The sequence below is a fragment of the Rhinoderma darwinii genome, chromosome 2 (genome assembly GCF_050947455.1).
Source record: "Rhinoderma darwinii isolate aRhiDar2 chromosome 2, aRhiDar2.hap1, whole genome shotgun sequence".
NCBI classification, from domain to species: Eukaryota; Metazoa; Chordata; class Amphibia; order Anura; family Rhinodermatidae; genus Rhinoderma; species Rhinoderma darwinii.
In genome coordinates, this window is record NC_134688.1 from 64,726,725 (window position 1) to 64,746,745 (window position 20,021).

The window sequence follows — 20,021 nt, forward strand, 5'->3', positions numbered from 1 at the left end:
GCTGGGTGAGCGTATGGCCAACAGCTATCATGTGTATGGCAAAATTTACGGTCATGTTCGATACAGTTCCATGGTGAGTGCTGGGAGGGCATGTCTTTTTGCTATGTGCACACGTTGCCAGTTAGCTTTAAAGGGGATTTTCCATCGGATACCTCTAGTATATACCGTCACTTCATGATCGTGGGGGTCCGACTGTCGGTGAATGTGGCCATACGGCAGTTCCCTGCACAGTCGGTGGGCAGTAATGCTGCTGTGCTGGTGAAGGAGATGCAGCACTAAACCAGCGCTGCGCTCCCTTCATTCTCTGGATTGGTGTGTCCCCTGCAGTCGGATCCAGACTGATCATGAAGGGATGGAATATCCACATGTTTTATTCTCTAAACATATAATATAACACTGTTTGTACTAATGGATTAGGCTCCCTTCACATCACGTTCATTCCTCTAGATGGGGAAACCTTCAGTGTACATGCTTCCATAGTTTTCCATTAGCCCGAAGGAGGACAAAATTGTCCTTTTGGCCTCCGTCGTGCTGGTATACATCCGTATACTTTTTTTGTGGTATGGAGTAGCGTAGCAGACTACACTATTGTACACTGTGGGATCATGCAAAAAAAAGCTTATAATGCCGGTATATAGGTTATTTTTATAACATGGGAGCCTATAGGTGCCGTATCCCACTGTATGGCACTCGTCACAGGTATACATTTAACATATAAGTCATGTGCTTTTCAATAGCTTTTCATGATGTATATGTTAAACGGATATCCTATTAGTCTATGAGTGAAGGATCCCTGTGACGGATGCCTAATAGTGGCATCCGTCACCCATAGACTATAATGGTATCCGTATCCGTTACCATTCACTATAATGGCATCCATTATTAGGCATCAGTAATATACTACATGTAACGTATTAATCGGGAGCAATAAATGTGATGTGAAGGGTGACTTAATTGGATTGATTAAGATAAGTGATGCCACTTTCTCCAAATACTGGAGAATCACAATGTGTATTTGCTTGAGAGGATTCTTGTAGGCCAAAACGTCGCAAATGTTTGGTCAATAAAAGATGACCTCTTTAACTAATAGTGTCGCAGTCTCCCTGTACATTCTATGCGACATGAAGTCCTTCTACCTGGACCTCATACTGCGGAGTATCCTCGAATTTGGCTGGGTCAAAGTGGTTGTGCTGCTTCTCTCTTCTATTAGATATCTTTGTGTTATGCCATCACTTTATGAGATGGGAAAACCCCTTTAACATTTAGGGAAAATGCTTGTTCCCCCAAAAAATTTTTATCAACGAAAAGTTTTTCTGCATGTCGCTGAGTAGAGCAAAGAATTATTGCCAAGACTGTCTTCAGTTTGGAAGATTTCCTTGATAGAAGTCCAGTTCACTTATTCTGTTGATGCCAAATTTTGAGGATTCCTCAGATTTTTGCTGTTGTCTAATACCTCAGATATTTGCTGTTGTCTAATGCAGCGCTGTCCACGAGTTACACCGTGAAAACTGCTTTATTATTGGAAAGTGAGAAATTAAATTCAAGGATTATGGGATTCTTGGGAACATTGGGAGGCGGAAGATTAATGAGCCTCATCCAAAAGGACAAACTAATGTGACCCCCGGCAAATGTAATATTATTTAGTTGGCTTATTGCTGCTATTATCTTAGGGTGTATCACGCTTGGCAGCCGGTTTAAATTATCATTTGCATAAAAATGTTTTGTCTTTTTCTTAAAAATGTTCCACCTTCCTTTTTTTTTTTTTAGGAATTATCCATTTGACATTGTGACTCTGCTGAACCTCGTTCTGTTTAAAGCGTCTGACACTAACCGGGAAATCTACGAAATATCAGTGCAGCTAATGCAGGCGAGTACAGAAAGTCACTAAATACAGTTAACATACAGTCCCCTCTTCTTTTCCGTTTTTTAATAATCTTCGAGCAGCCATAGGCACGTGGATATCAGTCAGGGAGATCTCTAGCTCTCCTCCAACCACATGAAGGGGAACACCGTCCTTTCCTTTTTTTATATCACAAAATCTCATGCCGTATTGAGCATTTTTGATCATTGGAAAAAGATAAGGGGCTGACCTTGGAGAGAGGGGGCCCCACCTTGGTTGTTCTGTCCCGTTTACTACTGAATGGCAAGATCCTGTGCAGATCTCCCTTCTCCAGATGAAACAAGGGGGTGAGGAATTGGCCCGAAGGTCATGGAAAGGGCTTGGAGGGGTAAACAAACACCAGGCCCTTCTGTCCCAAGTAGCAAAACCCAGCACCATAATGGAGGGGCGCCTTTTTAACCCTTGCTATTTGGTTACCTCTCTTCTATATATGCCACTACTTGAATATGAATTACTTTCTTTACAAGGTCAGAGGCCTGTAAAAAATGTAAATGGAGAAGATCTTATTGCAGTATCCAACAAGGGCAAGGTCTTAATAGATTTTGTATTACCTCGTTGTTTTTATTTTTAAGCCAGTATAATGTTATTTGATCTATATTACGCTTCCGTTCTGGTGTTTCTGATGATTTTGTCACTGTTCTACCCACAGTAAAAAAAGAACAGAAACATGAGACATATTATTAGACTATGGGAACCATTCCAAAGCGTAACCTCATATCTGTCGTGGATTCTTTAAAAATTAGCCATATGAGGACAGCTTTACAAAATGACCATTTGCTCCATAAAAACCCTATTGGAATGAAAAAGTTCATTACTGAAGGCTTTATAATTACAGTTGTAAGATGACCGCGTCCGAGTTCTGAATAATCCTCCAGCCGCATTAACTGGTTGTTGGGCAAGTTGGATTCAGGGTATGTTCACACGCACTAATTACGGACGTAATTCGGGCGTTTTTGCCCCGAATTACTTCCGAAAATAGCGCCTCAATAGCGTTGACAAACATCTGCCCATTGAAAGCAATGGGCAGACGTTTGTCTGTTCACACGAGGCGTAATTTACGCGCCGCTGTCAAATGACGGCGCGTAAATAGACGCCCGCGTCAAAGAAGTGACCTGTCACTTCTTTGGCCGTAATTGGAGCCGTTATTCATTGACTCCAATGAATAGCAGCGCCAATTACGTCCATAAAGGACGCGGCGTTCAATCGCCTGCACATGACGTAACGGCTGAAATTACGGGGATGTTTTCAGGCAGAAACATCCCCGTAATTTCAGCCGTTACGGACGCTGTCGTGTGAACATACCCTAATACTCATTAGGATAAAGAATAACGTGCCATTTTATTTTACTTCTAAGGGTATAAAATAGTAGATACAGATGAAGCAGAGCTGAGTTTATTTCCTGCCACAACTCCTAATATAGCAGTGTCTCTTTGATTTTCTTTTGGACTGCAGGTAATCTGTGAAATGGTAAATTCAGCTCTGCTACATCTGTATATATATTTTAAGTGACTAATGATCGCACATTTACATTGGATTTGTCAAGATAATTGAAATATATTTGTATTCGTCCTGTAGGTCCTTGAGGGAAAGCTGTTTGTTTACTCTAAGAAAGTAGCGGAGCAGAAGCCTGGGAGTATCCTGTACGGGACACATGGGGTTTTGCCGCCCTTGTATAGTGTTTCGTTGATCCGGTTATCCAACGAGCTGGCACGGATGTATCCTGAGCTGACTCTGCCCTTATTTTCAGGTAATATTTAATTATTTCTCAGGATACATATATTTGTGTTATCTGGATAATGAAACAAGAATGCCATATGATGAGAAACAAGACGCTCGATGCCCTCTGTGATGTAGCTAGTTCATAACATAGGTGGTCTACCTTATAGTTATGGAAAACGGTGGCATAAAGCAAACCAACACATACATATTCTGTCAGGAGAACCAAGCACTTGTAGGGCCATCATTTTCTGATTATCAGTATGACCTTGCAGCGCTGGGGTCCTGGTTTAGAATATGACCAAAGATGGCCTCCTTCATGAAGTTTGTATGTTCTCTCCGTGTTCGCGTGAGTTTTCTCTGGTTTCTTCCCACAATTTGAAAACCTACTGAAACTCATACAGTGGGTTTATAAATTGGCCCTAGTGCGTGTATGTGTCTGAGATGGGGAAATTACAATACAAGCCCAGTTGGGGACATGGACTGTTGGGAATGGTGACAGTCACTGTACAGCGCTGTGAATATGTTGCTGCTATATAAGCAACTGTAGAAAAAAAAACTGGATGCCAGAGCAACAGATGCAAGATTTTATTACATGCCATTTTATATGTTTGTGTTTTATTCTATCTAAAAATCTGCCTCAAAATTCTTTTAGGCAAAGCCAAAAATTGCTTTCTTTGCCTCCCATTGATTTCAATGGGAGGTTAGAGACAGAACGAGCATGTCGTTTTTTTTTCCCCGCGAGCGGAAAGAAAAGCCTCTGCCGCCCGTTAAAATAAATGGGAGGCGGTTTTGGGTGTTTTATAACACTGTTACAGATGCGGTTTCCGCGTCAAAATCAGCGCCAAAAACACTCTGTGTGAACAGCGCCTTATTTGACAGTCTTATAATTTATAATCAAGTTTAAAATAATAAAAGCGACAACTTGGGAAAATGTTTACATACACAGCATTTTGATTTGTGGTGTTTCTGAGGTCAGTAGAATTTCTATCAAAATTCTGCATGTTCTTCATAGAACTAAAATGCCTGGAAAACACATGTAAAAAATATCACAAAATAAATAAGTCTCTAAAAATGTTTGTCAAAAACGCTGTGAAGGATGCTTAATAATTGACATCACTGCATGGTGATCTAGGTGAATACTGGGAGTCCTCCACACCAGTGGAACATTGCCCTGGATAGCACTGCAGTACGTAGAGCAGAGGTCTTCAATTTGTTGCGAAACTACAATTCTTTGCGTCCTGGAACAGCCTGCCGCTCTCGGGTCATGCTGGAAGTTGTAGTTTCACAACGGCTAAAAAGCTACAGATTTATGATATTGATGTAAAGTAAGACCGTTCAGAAGAAATTGTGCCCCCTTCCACCAAGCAAACCTGTTGCTAGTTGGTTAAAGTGTCTGTTGCACTAGTAAAAGTTATTGCAGTATAGTTCAGCATTAAAAATGTATTTGTTTTGTAATTTACCTTATGTTAAAAAAAAAATGCTCCAGTTTTGAGATATTCCCTTTACTTCATTTTAATGGCGCCCCCTGGTGTTCAATCTGTGTAGTAATGTGCACATCTTCCTACTGAGCTGAATGAGGGAGGACGCACATGCTCAGTCCCACTCTCCACCTGCCACCAGCCAATAGAAATACCTTTTCTTCTTGTCAGTAAAGTAGTAGAGAAGAAGCTTTTATTCAGAAACACAACTTGTAGTGTGAATGAAGACTCACAAAATAAGGAACACACAGGAGAGCCAGCAGTTTGCTTAGGCCCCATGCACACGAACGTGCTTTTGCGGCTGCAATTCCCCCAAAAATCCACGGGAGAATTGCGGCCCCATTCATTTCTATAGGGCCATGCACACGAACGTAGTTTTTACGGTCTGTACATTGCCCGGGAGCCTGCACCGCAGAAAGAACGGACATGTCTTATTACGGCCGTCTTCTGCGGTCCGGGTTAATTGAAAATGTGCATTGCCCGCGATTTGTGGGCGGCTTGCGGCTGACGGTCCGCTGCCGGCCGACCCGAAATCACGGGCGTGCACATGACTACGGTCGTGTGCATGAGGCCTTAGATAAAGAGAGAACCTGCATACAGCACTGCTTACATACAGAATGGAGCTCTCCTCTCTCCTGCTCATCCTCTCACTGTGTGTAAGCTGCAGGCTCTCCCTCTTCTTCACTTATATAGGGCTGGGCTCTCCCTCTAAAAAGACATGTAATGGGGGGGCATTTGTACAGCTTGTCCTAGAGAGGACCAGAGGTAGTGAAACGGAACAATCTGCCTAAACAAGCTATGACAAGGCGGGGAGGAGCTGCAGCAGAAAGGACACGCCCCCTGAGCTGCTAGCTTGAATAAAATCTAGCAGATCAATAAATAGGAAGATCTCTGGATCCATGTAGGATACAGGACTGGTTCTAGCGTTGTTCGAATTACATTATCATGTACTATATTAGGTTTGATTTTCTTTTTTTCGTTATTTCCGGGACAACCCCTTTAATTTGTCTAAAAGTGCAAATTGTAGCTCCTTCTAATTCTGGATATTTGAATATTGCAATATGAAATAATCATTGATTGTTTTGTGTATTGTTTTTAACAAGGGGAGTCCTAGTTATTAGCTTACATGACTTCAACTGGAAGTAACTTTTCTCTTGTAAATGTTTAAAATGACTTCCAGTAATGCTGCCGCTTTGATTGCCTCATAATAAGAGGATTGTAAAACAGCCAAATGATATGGGCTATTTAGATGTTCTTTGAACAGTGGATAAAAGCTTTCAGAATATAGCATTCATTCTAAACATCCGTTTCTCAATTCCAGTTCTGAATGCGTAAATCAAGTCTGAACAAGTATAGCCATGGTACAATTTGTTCCCTACAAAAATGTGTTGTGGTGTTCTGTAAATGGGGATTGTGCCACATTGTTAATGGATGGTTGACTGACTTAACCCCTTTATCCTTTCAGGACAAAGCCATTTTTTGTGTTCTCATTTTTACTTTGTTTTTCACTTCCCGCCTTCCAAGAGCCATAACTTTTAACATTTTTCCAATGGAGCGGTGTGACTGCTTATTTTTTGCGGGAGGCGTTGTAGTTTGTATTGGCATTATTTAAAGTACCATATAATGTAATTGGAAACTGAAAAAAAAATTGTGGAGTGGAATTGGGGAAAAAAACAGATTCCTCCGATTTTTGGATTTGGATTTTATGGCTTTCATTGTGCGGTGAAAATGAGAACTCAACTTATATTCTGCGGCTCAAAATATTATGTTGATAACAATTTTTTTAAAATTTTTTTGTACTTTTACAGAAAAAACTATTTGTTAAAAAGCAAAATTGTTTTTTTACACCACATTCTCAGAGCTATAACGTTTTCATTTTTTTGTCAATTAAGCGGTGTGATGGCTTATTATTTTGCGGGAAGAGCTATAGTTTTTATTGGTACCATATTTTGGTACACACAACTTTTTGATCACTTTTTATTACATTTTTAATGTTATATTGTAATACTTCAGACTTACGGATGCGGAGATACCAATTGTTTGTTAATTGTTTTTATTTTTTATATTACCTTTTCCCATTTTTTCTGTAAAGTGTTTTGTTTTTTTTTTACTTTTTTAATATTTTTCCTATTTTTTTTCATTGCTGAAAACTTTGTTTTAACTCTTTTTTACAATTTTTATTAGTCCCCTAGGGATTTGAACCAGCGATCGTTCATCTAGAGGTTAAACGGCTGTTTCTGGCCGTTTGCTTTCTTCCCAAAATTTCTGAATACAAATAAACGAACAAAAATGTATACACTAGTTTGGCTGACAACTACTATGGTGGCCAGTATCTCTCTGGTTATCTAGTTGTATCCAGGCAGGTGAGGAGCCTTCATCTTCCGCTTTTGACCACGGCTTCTAAACCGCTAACACCCGCCACTGCTGGCACGGGTTCAGCTCCAGAGCCCGCGCCATCTACCATACATTTACTGGGCTATTCATGAACTACCACCTGCTAGTGCCGTGAATATATGGTACGGTGCGGGAAGGGGTTTAAGTGGATATCTAGCCCGCCCCAAATGCTGAACCAAGTGAGCCCCCAAATGAGTAAATGTGGTACTTAAAGGGATTTTCTCATCAAGGCCACCCCTGTCCATATACCCTATTAGAGCTAATGGACAAATAAAGACCTCCTCTATGAGGCATGCATTAAATCTGACTTCTCTAACCCCCGAGGCTCTGCTGCTATCCAAAGAAGGGGGGGGGTGGTTTCCTACCGCGATTGTCATTATACATAGCAGCCAGTCTGAGTGCATATAGCTGCAGTGTAAAGTATGAGGAAAGGATGGACCGGCATGAAAAAACACTGATGAACCAGGTGGTGTGTTTGACTCCTTCGCTTCCTTTTCCATCTTATAGTACTATGCAGGTAAGCTACGATCACTGGTCGTAGCTGTGACATAATAGAGTAGAGCTAGCAAGCAGCCACCACTGAAGAAAACAAATGACCCATGATATTTTAGTTGCTAAAATATAATCACTTTGCTACTCTTACACATTTTTTGTAATTAAGACACTCTTTCCAATTACAATATATGAATAACATTTACAGGTTATTTCTAAGGGTCTTTTCACACTCTTTTTTTTTTTTTTCCATTACGTTTAGCACATATGCTGGTAAAATGCACTGAATGTATAGCCCAGACCTATACCATACGGTTGCATACGTCATCCATCGACTCCCATTGAGGGAAAAAAACAGTATACGGCATGGTATATACTTTTTTCCAGGGACCCCTTTGTAATGAAAAGTGTGGTCTACACTCTTCTGGCAAACCTCGGTCTTGAAGCCTATAGATGCATTTGCTGAACGCATAGTAAAAACGTAGTGTGAACATAGATGTAGACTGAAATAGCTACAAGGTTCTACTGCAACATTCCCTGCAACAAAACGACAAAATGTGACTTCTAGTGGCTTTGTTGCAGTAGGAGAGTTAGTTTTTCCCTCATTAGATTACTGTACAGGGCCTGGTGTAAAGACAACACTCGACAGAACTTTACAGATACTGAACAAGCAGAGAATGCTGGAAGGTTTTAGCTGTGAAGTCTGCAGAATTGTGATGCAGCTCTGGACTATAATACAGGCTGTAACTTAAAATCAGATTAAGATATATAATGCAAAGTAGTTTATGTACATTAATTTTAGATTTCGTAAATGTAAAACAATATTTAAGGAGGAACATATACACTTTAATTGAGAAGAGATTGATGTTGAACATATTTTAATTTAATAAAGGGACACTGGCATGTTGACTGAAATGAGGTGTATTGTGCTTGCTAAATACTTTTGTGTGATCTTCTAGTGATTACATTACTCATGTGCAAGTTGATACGGGTCTTTTTTTTAGGCATATTTTCTAGGCATATAAGAGAAGACTTCAATGCATGCTGCCATAATGTGCCACTAATACCTATTTCTTATTTACTACAACAGAAGTTAGCCAGCGATTCCCAACTACTCATCCTAATGGACGCCAGATCATGCTCACCTACCTGCTGCCATGGCTACATAACATTGAGATGGTGGACAGTAGACTTCTCCTTCCAGACTCCAGCCCCAGTACCCCGGAAGAAGAAATCACAGATAGAGATGGAGAAACGATTAGCGCCTCTGGACTCAAAGGAAACGGATGGGGATCCCCAGAGGCCACCTCCTTAGTTCTTAATAATCTCATGTACATGACTGCAAAGGTAATAATCCCAGCACATATGGTGCGTGTCCTCTTCACATACGTGTACAGCCTATGAAGGCCTGGCTGGTTTACGTGCGCTGCAGTCCCCTTTCTGTGGCTGCAAAGACTTTTCCCTTACATGACACTTAGCACAAAATATTGTGACTACTAGAAGAAAAAGTAAAAAGACCCTTTTAAGTTCCTTAAAAATGTGAAAACTGTGTTTTATTATCTTCATATTCGGAGTATGATCCCTTGACATAAGAAGGCCCAAAGCCTTTGTTGTAAAACTGCCAGGTTCTGATAACATTTCTTGTAGTGATTTCTGTCACGTGCAAGGTTTTCATGGAGACCTTGTATGGTACCAAATATTAGTGTCCCCACAAATACACACATATCCACTGGTCAAGCCAGGTAGAAGGGAGATATTGCTTTATTTGGGAGTTTGAATACACACAAGATCTTCATGACAAAACTGCACCTGATAGAAATTTGTTGACATGTCATCAGAATTTTCTTCAGGGTTTGGTGACCATATCTTACTTAGCACAGAAGTAAAGGTGCCCATACACTTTAAATAGCTGTCAGTCGAACGCTCAACAGCTATTCCTGCGTGTTTATTTCAGTGAGGGGGAAGGGAAACGTCTGCAAAACATCTCTGTCAAGGGCTGATCTGTTACAAGAAAAAAGGATAGGAATTGTGTATGTTGAATTCCAACATACTCTATTTCCTGCTGTCTGGAGAGTTGGGAGACCTCCATAGACATTAGCGAGTCAGTTGGTTCTGCCAAAGTTGTCTGGTTCGTCTGACTATCTACTGTGTATGGGCACCATAAGCCTCTGTTCACATCACATTTGAACAATACACCAAACATTGATCCGACGTAATCCAAAAGCGTGTCCTTTTGGTATACATCAGGAAGGTATACCTTTTTTATTTTTTTACTGTATGTAATAGACTTTTATTCTATACAGAGACATCTAGTTAGCAAAAATGTATACTGTGCAAGGGACTGTACGGGCAATGTATACAACTGTTTGCCTATACGTCGCGGAATACTCCAATCCTATACCTCTGATGGAAGGATCTGACTTGATGTGAAAAGAGCCTAAGATATTAAAACCACTTTTTCGCAATATTAATGTTCACTAATGGTCCTGTTTTTAATTTACTACTGGTATGTCGCTGGGGGAGACTGTTTTCAGAAAAGTTGGTTAATACGAGAGCCGCTTGGCTCCCGAGACCCCTGGAAATTAGCTGGTATTGCCATGGGTAGCCGTGGCCAGACAGAAATGTAGAATTCCATGGTGGCCGTTTAGATTAATAGCCGTCTATGTAACACGTAAACAGTCTGAGTCCTCCAGAGTAAAAGCCACTGCTTCTTAGCAGCCCTCCTCTCTGGCTCATAGAAGTAGGTCCCTAGTGGGAGACACCACGCTCTGACGCCAATATGCCCCAATCTGACATGTGCACTGAGGTTGTCCTGATGGTAAACAATAAGGAAAACTACTTAACCCGTTAGTGACCGGCCCATAGTGTTTCTACGTCGGTCACTAACGGGCCTTATTCCGATGCCAAAGACTTTTTACGTCGCGGCATCGGAATAAGTAAACAGAGCAGGGAGCTGTCAAATCTCCCTGCTCTCAGCTACCAGAGGTTTTACACGGACAGGCATAATACACTGCAATACAGAAGTATTGCAGTGCATTATAAATGCAATCGGATTATCGCATAGTGAAGTCCCCTAGTGGGACTAGTAAAAAAGTTTAAAAAAAAGTTTAATAAAAAGTGACAAAAAGTAAAAAAAAAAAATGAAAAACCCACTTTTCCCCCTTTTATTATTAACAAACAAAATAAAGAAAAAAGTTACACATATTTGGTATCGCCGAGTCCGTAACGACCCCGACTATAAACTTATTACATTATTTAACCCGCACGGTGAACGTCGTAAAAAATAAAATAAAAAAACATGCAAAAATTGCTGTTTTCTTTGAATCCAGCCTTAAAACAAATGTGATAAAAAGTGATCAAAAAGTCGCATCTACTCCAAAATGGTAGCGATAAAAACTACAAGTCATCCCGCAAAAAAAAAGCCCTCCTACAATTGCATCGGCGAAAAAATAAAAACGTTACGGCTCTTCAAGTATGGGGACACAAAAACAAATAATTTTGAAAAAAAAGTGTTTTCACTGTGTAAAAGTAGTAAAACATACAAAAACTATACAAATTTGGTATCGTTACAATCGTAACAACCCGCTGAATAAAGTTATTGTGTTATTTATACCACTTGTTAACGGCGTAAATTTAGGACGCGAAAAAGTGTGGCGAAATTGCTGTTTTTTTTCTATTCCCCCCCCCCCCCAAAAAAAGTTTATAAAAGTTAATCAATAAATTCTATGTACCCCATAATGGGGCTATTAAAAATTACAACTTGTCCCGCAAAAAACAAGACCTTATACAGCTATGTCGACGCAAAAATAAAAAGTGTATAGCGCTTTGAATGAGACGATGGAAAAACGTAAAAAATGGCTTGGTCATTAACGTCTAAAATAGGCTGGTCATTAAGGGGTTAAACACTTTCTCTGATAACTTAACTTTCCATTTATTTGAGTATAAATAATTCTTATGTATTTTGTTTTTGATTTTGTTTCTTGTGCAGTATGGAGATGAGGTGCCCGGCCAGGAGGTGGAAAATGCTTGGAATGCGTTGGCCAATAATGAAAAGTGGAGCAACAATCTTCGTATAACTTTGCAGTTTCTGATAAGCCTGTGTGGGGTCAGCAGTGATACCACTCTACTGCCTTATGTAAGATGATAAACCTTTTCATTTGTTTACTTGTCAAGTTAACATCAAATTAACAGATGTATTAAAAAAAATGAGGTTCTAGTCAGTCCTGGGAACTTGTAGAGCATGTCGCTACCTATTGAATTTCAGAAGAGTGAATATATTCACAACATTCTGTGTTTAAAACTCTGGCCACAGACTTAAAATAACTGTTGGATAAATATTTCATGGCTGACAACTGTGTTAGTCCATTTCCATTTTAGATCTCTATAACGTGCACAAACCTGTAACCACTATGAACGCAGGTGGTTGTGAGCGACTTCCGAACACCTTAGTTGCTGGGGGAAAGCAATAGAGTTGGATTGGGAAAATACAACCCGTTTGGTCAATTATTCCCTCAGTGGAGGGCGTGACACATGGACCTACTGACCATTCGTACATTAGGACACTGCCAGAGGGTACATGGTCAGAGTGGGCCCACATCCTAGACCAGCACATACCAGTTTAAGTGCAGGGTCTGCAAAAGAAAATGCATGTGATAAGTGTTCCTGAAATTTATTTTGATAACCCAAATCAAGTACATCATGGCTATATTAGTTAACAGGGGACACAAAAACTTTAATGCTCGGGGGGCCCAGATCAATCTCAGTCCGCCCCTGGTGTGGCAGCATTTGTAGACAGTAAATTGTTGCCATACATACAGGTGCAGCTACATAGTTGACCAGGTTGAAAAAAGACAAAGGTCCATCAAGTCCAACTAATAATCCTACCGTGTTGATCCAGAGGAAAAACCCCTATGAGGCGGATGCCATTCGTTCCATATTAGGGGGAAAAAATCCTTCCCGACTCCAAATATGGCAGAATAAATCTCTGGATAAACCTCCCATCTCCAGAAATCTAGTACTTATAACTTGTAATATTATATTTTTCAAGAAAGGCATCTGGGCCCCTCTTGAACTTGTTCAATGAATCAACCATCACCCATTGTGGCAGAGAGATCCATAGTCTCATTGCTTGTGCCATTCAAACATTAAAGTCATATAAGACAAACTGTTACCATGTATGTGACATAAGCCAATTAATCAGTCAATTAAACTTATATTTCAGTGTGACCCTTGTCCCTGACTTTCTTTGCAAACACAATTTATCAGGTTACTGTACACCAGCTGAGGGGGTATGTGCACATCGGAGAGACTGCGGCTACTGAACACCAGCAAGGGGTGGTGGTGCACATAGAAGAGACCACGGCTACTGAACACCAACTAGGCAGAACTGCACACAGGAAAGTCTGTGACTACTGAACATCAGCTTGGGGGGGGGGGGGGGGCAAGTAGGAGAGACCGCGGATACTGTACACCAGATTTGGGGGGTGCACATAGGCGAGACCACTGCTAATGAACACCAGCTTGGGGGGAGCACATAGGAGAGACCACTGCTAATGAACACCAGCTTGGCGGGGGTGCACATAGGAGAGACCACGCTACAAAACATCATCTTGGTGAGGGTGCACATAGGAGAGCTGTGAACTTTTGCTAACCTTTTCTTTTACAAAATAGTTATTGCCCTCACGGCACTGATCACCAGGAGAGAGCAGACTTCGTTATTCACTTGGCGACGCTGACCACCGGGAGATAGAGCAATGCTGCATTGTATACTTGTCAAGTGTTCAGCAGCGACAAACATAATGAAGCACTGCTCTCCCTCCTGATGATCAGCACCGTCATACGCACAATGAAGCGCCACTCTCTCGCTGTGTTCAGTGCCGGTCACCGGGCAAGGGAAGTGTGCCAGCAAACCATGCCCCAAGGGCCGGCTGTGGCACCAGTGCCATAAGTTGCTGAGCCCTGGTGTAGAGGATGCCCCCTTGTCATGGTTACAGGTCTAGGTATAAAGAGATCATGAGACACATCTCTGCACTGTCAATTAATATATTTGTACATTATAATTAGTTTGCCCCAAAACCGTCTTTTTGTCTAAACATAATGGTTTGATCATCACTTTTAGTAATGTAATCCACCCATTCCCCTAATAACCTTGGTCATCGTCCTCTGCATTCGTTCTAGTTCAGCTATGGCCACAGGTGCCCATACATATATGTTACAAAAAAGCCTTTCAAAGTATTAGGTCCTTCTGTACTAAAGCGATATTAAAAAGTTATAGTTTAGCTATTTTAGGATTTGTTTCCTGACGAAAATATAAACAAATTCTGCATCTCTATAAAAAATAAATTAGAGGCATATTTTTGATGCACACTGAACTATGAGAACATATAAAATAGTTTTGTTTCCATCATTTTTTTATTAAAGCGTTTCACAAAGTGGGGGGTTAGTTATGTGTTATATAGCAGCTGATCAGGACAAGCTTATGTAAACCTACAATATCGGCAGTAGCACCCCCTGAGATCATCCCACATGGACTGAATTTTTTGCAGCATTATATAGGTTTCCTGCAGATTTTGCACACTGCCTGTGACAGGCATGCTGCAGCATACTGCACACAATGCAGCCTCTCCTGTGTTTTTCCTGTGCCCTAGACCTATATCTTTCTTTAGTACCCTGCTTACAATTTGAAGTAATCTATGGAACTTCTGTAGTTGTGATGCCTGTGCAAGGCTTTATAGACATGTAGTTCCCAGGGTTTCTGCCTGCAGACAGTGGATTCTACAATCACGATGGTGGATAAAGGTTGGATTATTTTCTTCTAATAGAGCAAATTGGATGTGCCAATGGGGGAAATAAAAGAATAATACTATAATGTTGGCTAGTTATGGGGTGCTAAGATCCAAGTCTGACTACGAACGTTAGTTGAATTTGTTGTTTTTTTTAATGGGGGAAAAAAAAAATTATGCTTTGCTCATTTTGTACTTCCGTTTCGTAATTCTGATTCTGCAGATCAAAAAAGTGGCAATCTACTTGTGTAGAAATAATACCATCCAGACGATGGAAGAGCTTCTCTTTGAGCTTCAGCAGACAGATCCTGTGAACCCCATAGTTCAACATTGTGATAACCCTCCCTTCTATCGCTTCACCGCCAGCAACAAGGCCTCCGCTGCTCCCTCTGGTAACGCATGAATGTTTTTTGATCTTTGATTTTTAAGTTTGATTTTTTTTTTAGCTCCTTCATGTGCTCTTAGCTTTTAACTACAAAGTGCTTTGTAGCAAAAGGGAATGATCTAAGAAGCAGAAGAAAGTCTAATGCCTACAAGGATTTTACTCTTGTTGAGATACGGTTTGGCATATTTGCTCTGGGAAATGCAACTCTCTTTTCCAGCACATACAAGTTTGACACCTTGTTTTTTTTTACGGGACTTGACGGTATAAATGACATTCATTGAGGTTCAAGAGATAAGAGATTACAGCTTTTTCTTCTGATTAAACAGGATATTGCTATAGTAATTTAGTGTATGGATAAGCCGGAATAGTTTCCTGATTTCACAGCACCAGGAATAAAATCTATCACCACTAAGAATACAAAGAACATTGTATTACTATGGCATTTGTAGAGAATGGTCATAGAACACTGAATGTGAACATATAGAGGTGGTAAGGAATATAAGGCTATAGGAAAAAATAAAGTCCTGTAATATTCCCATATCATTTATACTATGGAGTGCAAAAAATGTGACGGTTGCTTTGCTTGCTATGGACTTTAGTTTGGTAAAAATACCAAAATATCTGACCGTGTATTCATAACTGAAATATAGTGGGGGACATGTTTCAATTTTGTTGCAACTTAAAGGGGTATTCCAGTTTCAGCAAATAAAGGTTATTCTTTGTATAGTGAAAAGTTGTAAAATTTTCCAATTTTTATTTATTTATTAATTCTACACCGTTTTTTAAAGGCCATGTATTAGAAGCTGTATTGTTCTCTCTCAGCTGAACTGACGGCTCGGCAGAGAGCGTGTTCTGCGTATCCCTGACACACAGGGTCGACCTAATATTAATCATATCTACGGTAAGTTATGAATTTAGACGCGATCGATATTAGATTGATCCTGTGCACCAGAGACACGCAGGACCTGCTCTCAGCCAAGCCGTCCGTTTAGCTGAACTGACGGCATCGGCTATGAGAAAACAATGCAGCTTCTATGTACACAGGATACATAGAAGCTGTATCATAAAAAGTAAAAAAAAAAATAATTTTATAAAAGTTCATTAGAAAAGTGATCTAAAACACATTGATCTCTGCTTATTGTGGTGGAATGGGTAGCTTCATTGTTTACTTCCAGAGGCTGAAGATCTGTCCTGGTCATGTGATTGACACAAAGGGGCAGAGGCTAGGGTGGTGACACACGTAGCGGCATCCGCATGCGGTCGAAAACCACACCCACATCCGGTGGGCACGGATTACGAATTGATAGTTATTGGCCGCATGATTTTACATGCAAAACCGTGCGCCCATTAACAATTTGTAATCTGCACCCACGACATGTAAGCGTGGTTTTTGGCAGCATGAGGACGGGGCTGTGTGTGTCCTCAACCTTTGAGTGGCCAAACCATTATCAGAGCTGTGTTTTGTCACAAGCTGTGCAGCTAGCAACACATGACCAAGATGGATTCCCATCCTATGGAAGTAAATTAGGCAGCATCCCATTCAATAACTGCAAGCAGAGATCTTAAAGTCTGTGAGAAATCAATACACAAAGTATATTAATGGTGTTATTGGATGATACATATTGTGACTGCTAGAGGTCTAAATGCACAATCTATAGTAGTGGCCACCATCTAATGACTACATACCTTTTGTATGGATTAATGTCACACTGTTGAGAATATATGAGGCATTGGAGTATTTCACCCCCTTATGTACCAGGGCTCCAGTACAGCTGTATCTCTGTACCCGCTATAGCTATGCCACTGGCAGATACATTTTGGGTGTGGATGACTCTTTTTGCACACATTGACTCTATCAGTCCGAAATGTTTTATCAGAAATGCTCAATAGTGGTTAAGATAAAATAACTTAGCAGATCGCAACAGACCGCTATAAGCATCATAGTTATTTACTGATAATTGATTGTTGACGAGATACAATATACAGAGTAATAATACAATGTAGAATTACTATTGTTTGTAACCTGAAATATGAGGCACATCTGTAATCTAATGGGAATTTCTGCGGATTTACAGGAACGACCTCGAGCAGTAACACTGTTGTTGCTGGGCAAGATGGATTTCCTGATCTAGAAGATGGCAGAATAGCTAAAGACCCAGATGACAGGTGGGTACCAGAAATGATATGTACTGTATTATTTTGGTCATGCGCTGGCACTGTTGCACCCTATACAAATACCCAGCACTCTTCTAACTTCCAACCATGGAACATTTTTATGCATCATTTCAACGGTGTTAAAGTTTTCAGTTTTGGAAGAATTACCTCCAGCCGTAATGTGCGTTTTTCTTTCAACATGTCGTACTCCCCGGCTGTAAGAATGTGCTTTGAATTTTTTTTTCACCTCATATTTCTTAGCATCATTTATTCAGGATTTCTTGGCTTGGAATGATTCCATACCCTCAAACCATGTTCAGTCAAACTGACTGTATATTATAGATAAATGCTTAATGTCCAGATGTTTTATTCATAAGATTGATTTAAAATCGGAGTGAGAAAGTGAACATTTGGACGACTGTGCCTGGTACTGCTGCTGAGTACAGTCCTGGCCAAAAGTTTTGAGACTGACACAAATTTTGGTTTTCACAAAGTTTGCTGCTTCAGCGTTTTCTGATATTTTAGTCAGAAGTTTCTATGGTATATTGAAGTACAATTATAAGCATTTCATAAGTTTTTAAACTTTTAGTGACAAAGACATCAAGTTTATGCAAAGACTCAATATTTACAGTGTTGACAGTTTTTTTTTTCCCAAAACTTCTGCAATTCGCCCTGGCCTGCTGGTTATCAGCTTCTGGGCCAAATCCTGATGGATGACAACCCATACTTGTCTAATCCGTGCTTTGGAGTTTATCACAATTTCTGTGTTTTTGTTTGTCCACCCACTTTTTGAGGATTGATCGCAGGTTCTCAGTGGGATTGAGATCTGCGGAGTTTCCTGGCAGTGAACCCAAAATGTCAATGTTTTGTTCACCGAACCACTTAGTTATCACTTTTGCCCTGTGACATGGTGCTCCATCCTGCTGGAAAAGCATTGTTCATCACCAAATTGCTTCTGGATTGTTGGGAGAAGTTGCTCTTGGAGGATGTTTAGAAACGATATTCTTTATTCATGGAAGCGTTCTTAGGCAAAATTGTGAGTGCGCCCACTCCCTTAGATGAAAAGCAACCCCACACATGAATGGTCTCCGGATGTTTTACCGTTGACAGAACTCATGTTAGCGCTCACACTTTCTTCTCCGGACAATCATTCTTCCAGATGTCCCAAACAGTCTGAAGGGGGCTTCATCAGAGAAATTTACTATACCCCAGTCCTCTGTAGTCCGATAACAGTACTTCCTGCAGAATATCAGTCTGTCCTTTTATTGTTTTTCTTGGAGAGAAGTGTAGTTTTTGCTGCCCTTCTTGACACCAGGCCAGCCTCAAAAAGCCTTCGCCTCACTGTGCGCGCCAATGTACTGACACCTGCCTGCTGCCATTCCTGAGCAAGCCCTGCACTGGTAGCTGAATTCTCTTTAGGAGATGGTCCTGCCACTTGCTGAACTTTCTTGGGCGCCCTGAAGCCTTCTTCACAGCAGTTGAACCTCTCTCCTTGAAGTTCTTGATGATCAGATAAATGGTTAATTTAGGGACAATCTTACCAGCAGCAATGTCCTTGCCTGTAAAGCCCTTTTGATGCAAAGCAATGAAGACTGCACATATTTCCTTGGAGATAGCCATGGTTAACAGAAGAAGACGATGATTTCACGCACCATCCCCCTATTAAAGCAACCAGTCTGCTCTTATAATTCATTCAGCATGACAGAGTGATTTTGGCTGCCTTGTCCTTGTTAACACTTTCTCCTGAGCTAACGAGAAGATCACTGAAATTGTCAGCTGGTCATTTTGTGGCAGGGCTGAAAATTTATTTTTTGCAATTAATTGCAATTCATCTGATCACTCTTCATAACAATCTAGAGTTAATGCAAATTGGCACTAAAAAAACTGAAGCAGCAAACTTTGCGAAAACCAAAATTTGTGTCCGTCTCAAAACTTTTGGCCAGGACTGTACCTTTAGGCTGGGTTCACACGACCATGTTATGTCCGTAATGGACAGAACGTATTTCGGCACCAAAAACACTGCAGGGAGCCGGGCTCCTAGCATCATAGTTATGTACTCCTAGCGTCGTACATAACTATGATGCTAGGAGCCCGGCTCACTGCAGTGTGTTCGGTCCGGGACTTGCGGCCAAAATACGTTCCGTCCATTACGGACAGAACATGGTCGTGTGAACCCAGCCTTAGAAGTGAAATTTTTCTGATCGGCTGGGGTCCCGGGGGTTGGAATTCCACCAATCACACAATGATGGTTTAGCTTAAGTCCCAGACAGAAAACCCATTTAAGCCTTTTCTTGCACATATATTTTACAGTAAATGTGAAGGAATGTGTTTTTTTTTTCTTTTTCTAACAAAAATTTGTATGTCTTTGTGAAAGAATTGGTTCATGTGGGTATCTTAGAAACAGTTTAAATAATAGAATCTTTATCGTTCATGTTTTTCATCCAGACCATAAATGGTAGCTTACACTACTGCTTACGGATTACGTTTTTGCTCAGTCATATTTCTGTGTAAATATTATAGTTTCTTATCACATCGGAAGTGCAGAACACCAAACTATTTATATAAACAGCTTTCAATCATAATAAGGTCTGTTAGCGGTCTGTAACTTTGGTAAAGGGAGGTAACTGATGGCTGACAACAATTTTTTGGCATACATCTGCCTCCTGTTCCATGGTGCTTCTGTTTTACGTGCATTTTGTGTGTATGTGGATTTCTTA

The 20,021-nt window shown here is 40.6% G+C and overlaps 1 protein-coding gene across 7 annotated transcripts in view; it reads left to right on the plus strand.

The window, feature by feature from the left end:
* Positions 1-20,021, plus strand: part of FRY (FRY microtubule binding protein) — a 420,217-nt gene that overhangs the window by 312,467 nt on the left and 87,729 nt on the right. For all 7 annotated transcript variants that reach the window (XM_075851697.1, XM_075851698.1, XM_075851696.1 and 4 more), the window contains 6 exons: positions 1,768-1,867; positions 3,476-3,647; positions 9,074-9,330; positions 11,972-12,118; positions 14,989-15,157; positions 17,226-17,316. In XM_075851697.1, the coding sequence (XP_075707812.1) occupies positions 1,768-1,867; positions 3,476-3,647; positions 9,074-9,330; positions 11,972-12,118; positions 14,989-15,157; positions 17,226-17,316 (936 nt within the window). The remainder of the gene's footprint in view (positions 1-1,767; positions 1,868-3,475; positions 3,648-9,073; positions 9,331-11,971; positions 12,119-14,988; positions 15,158-17,225; positions 17,317-20,021) is intronic.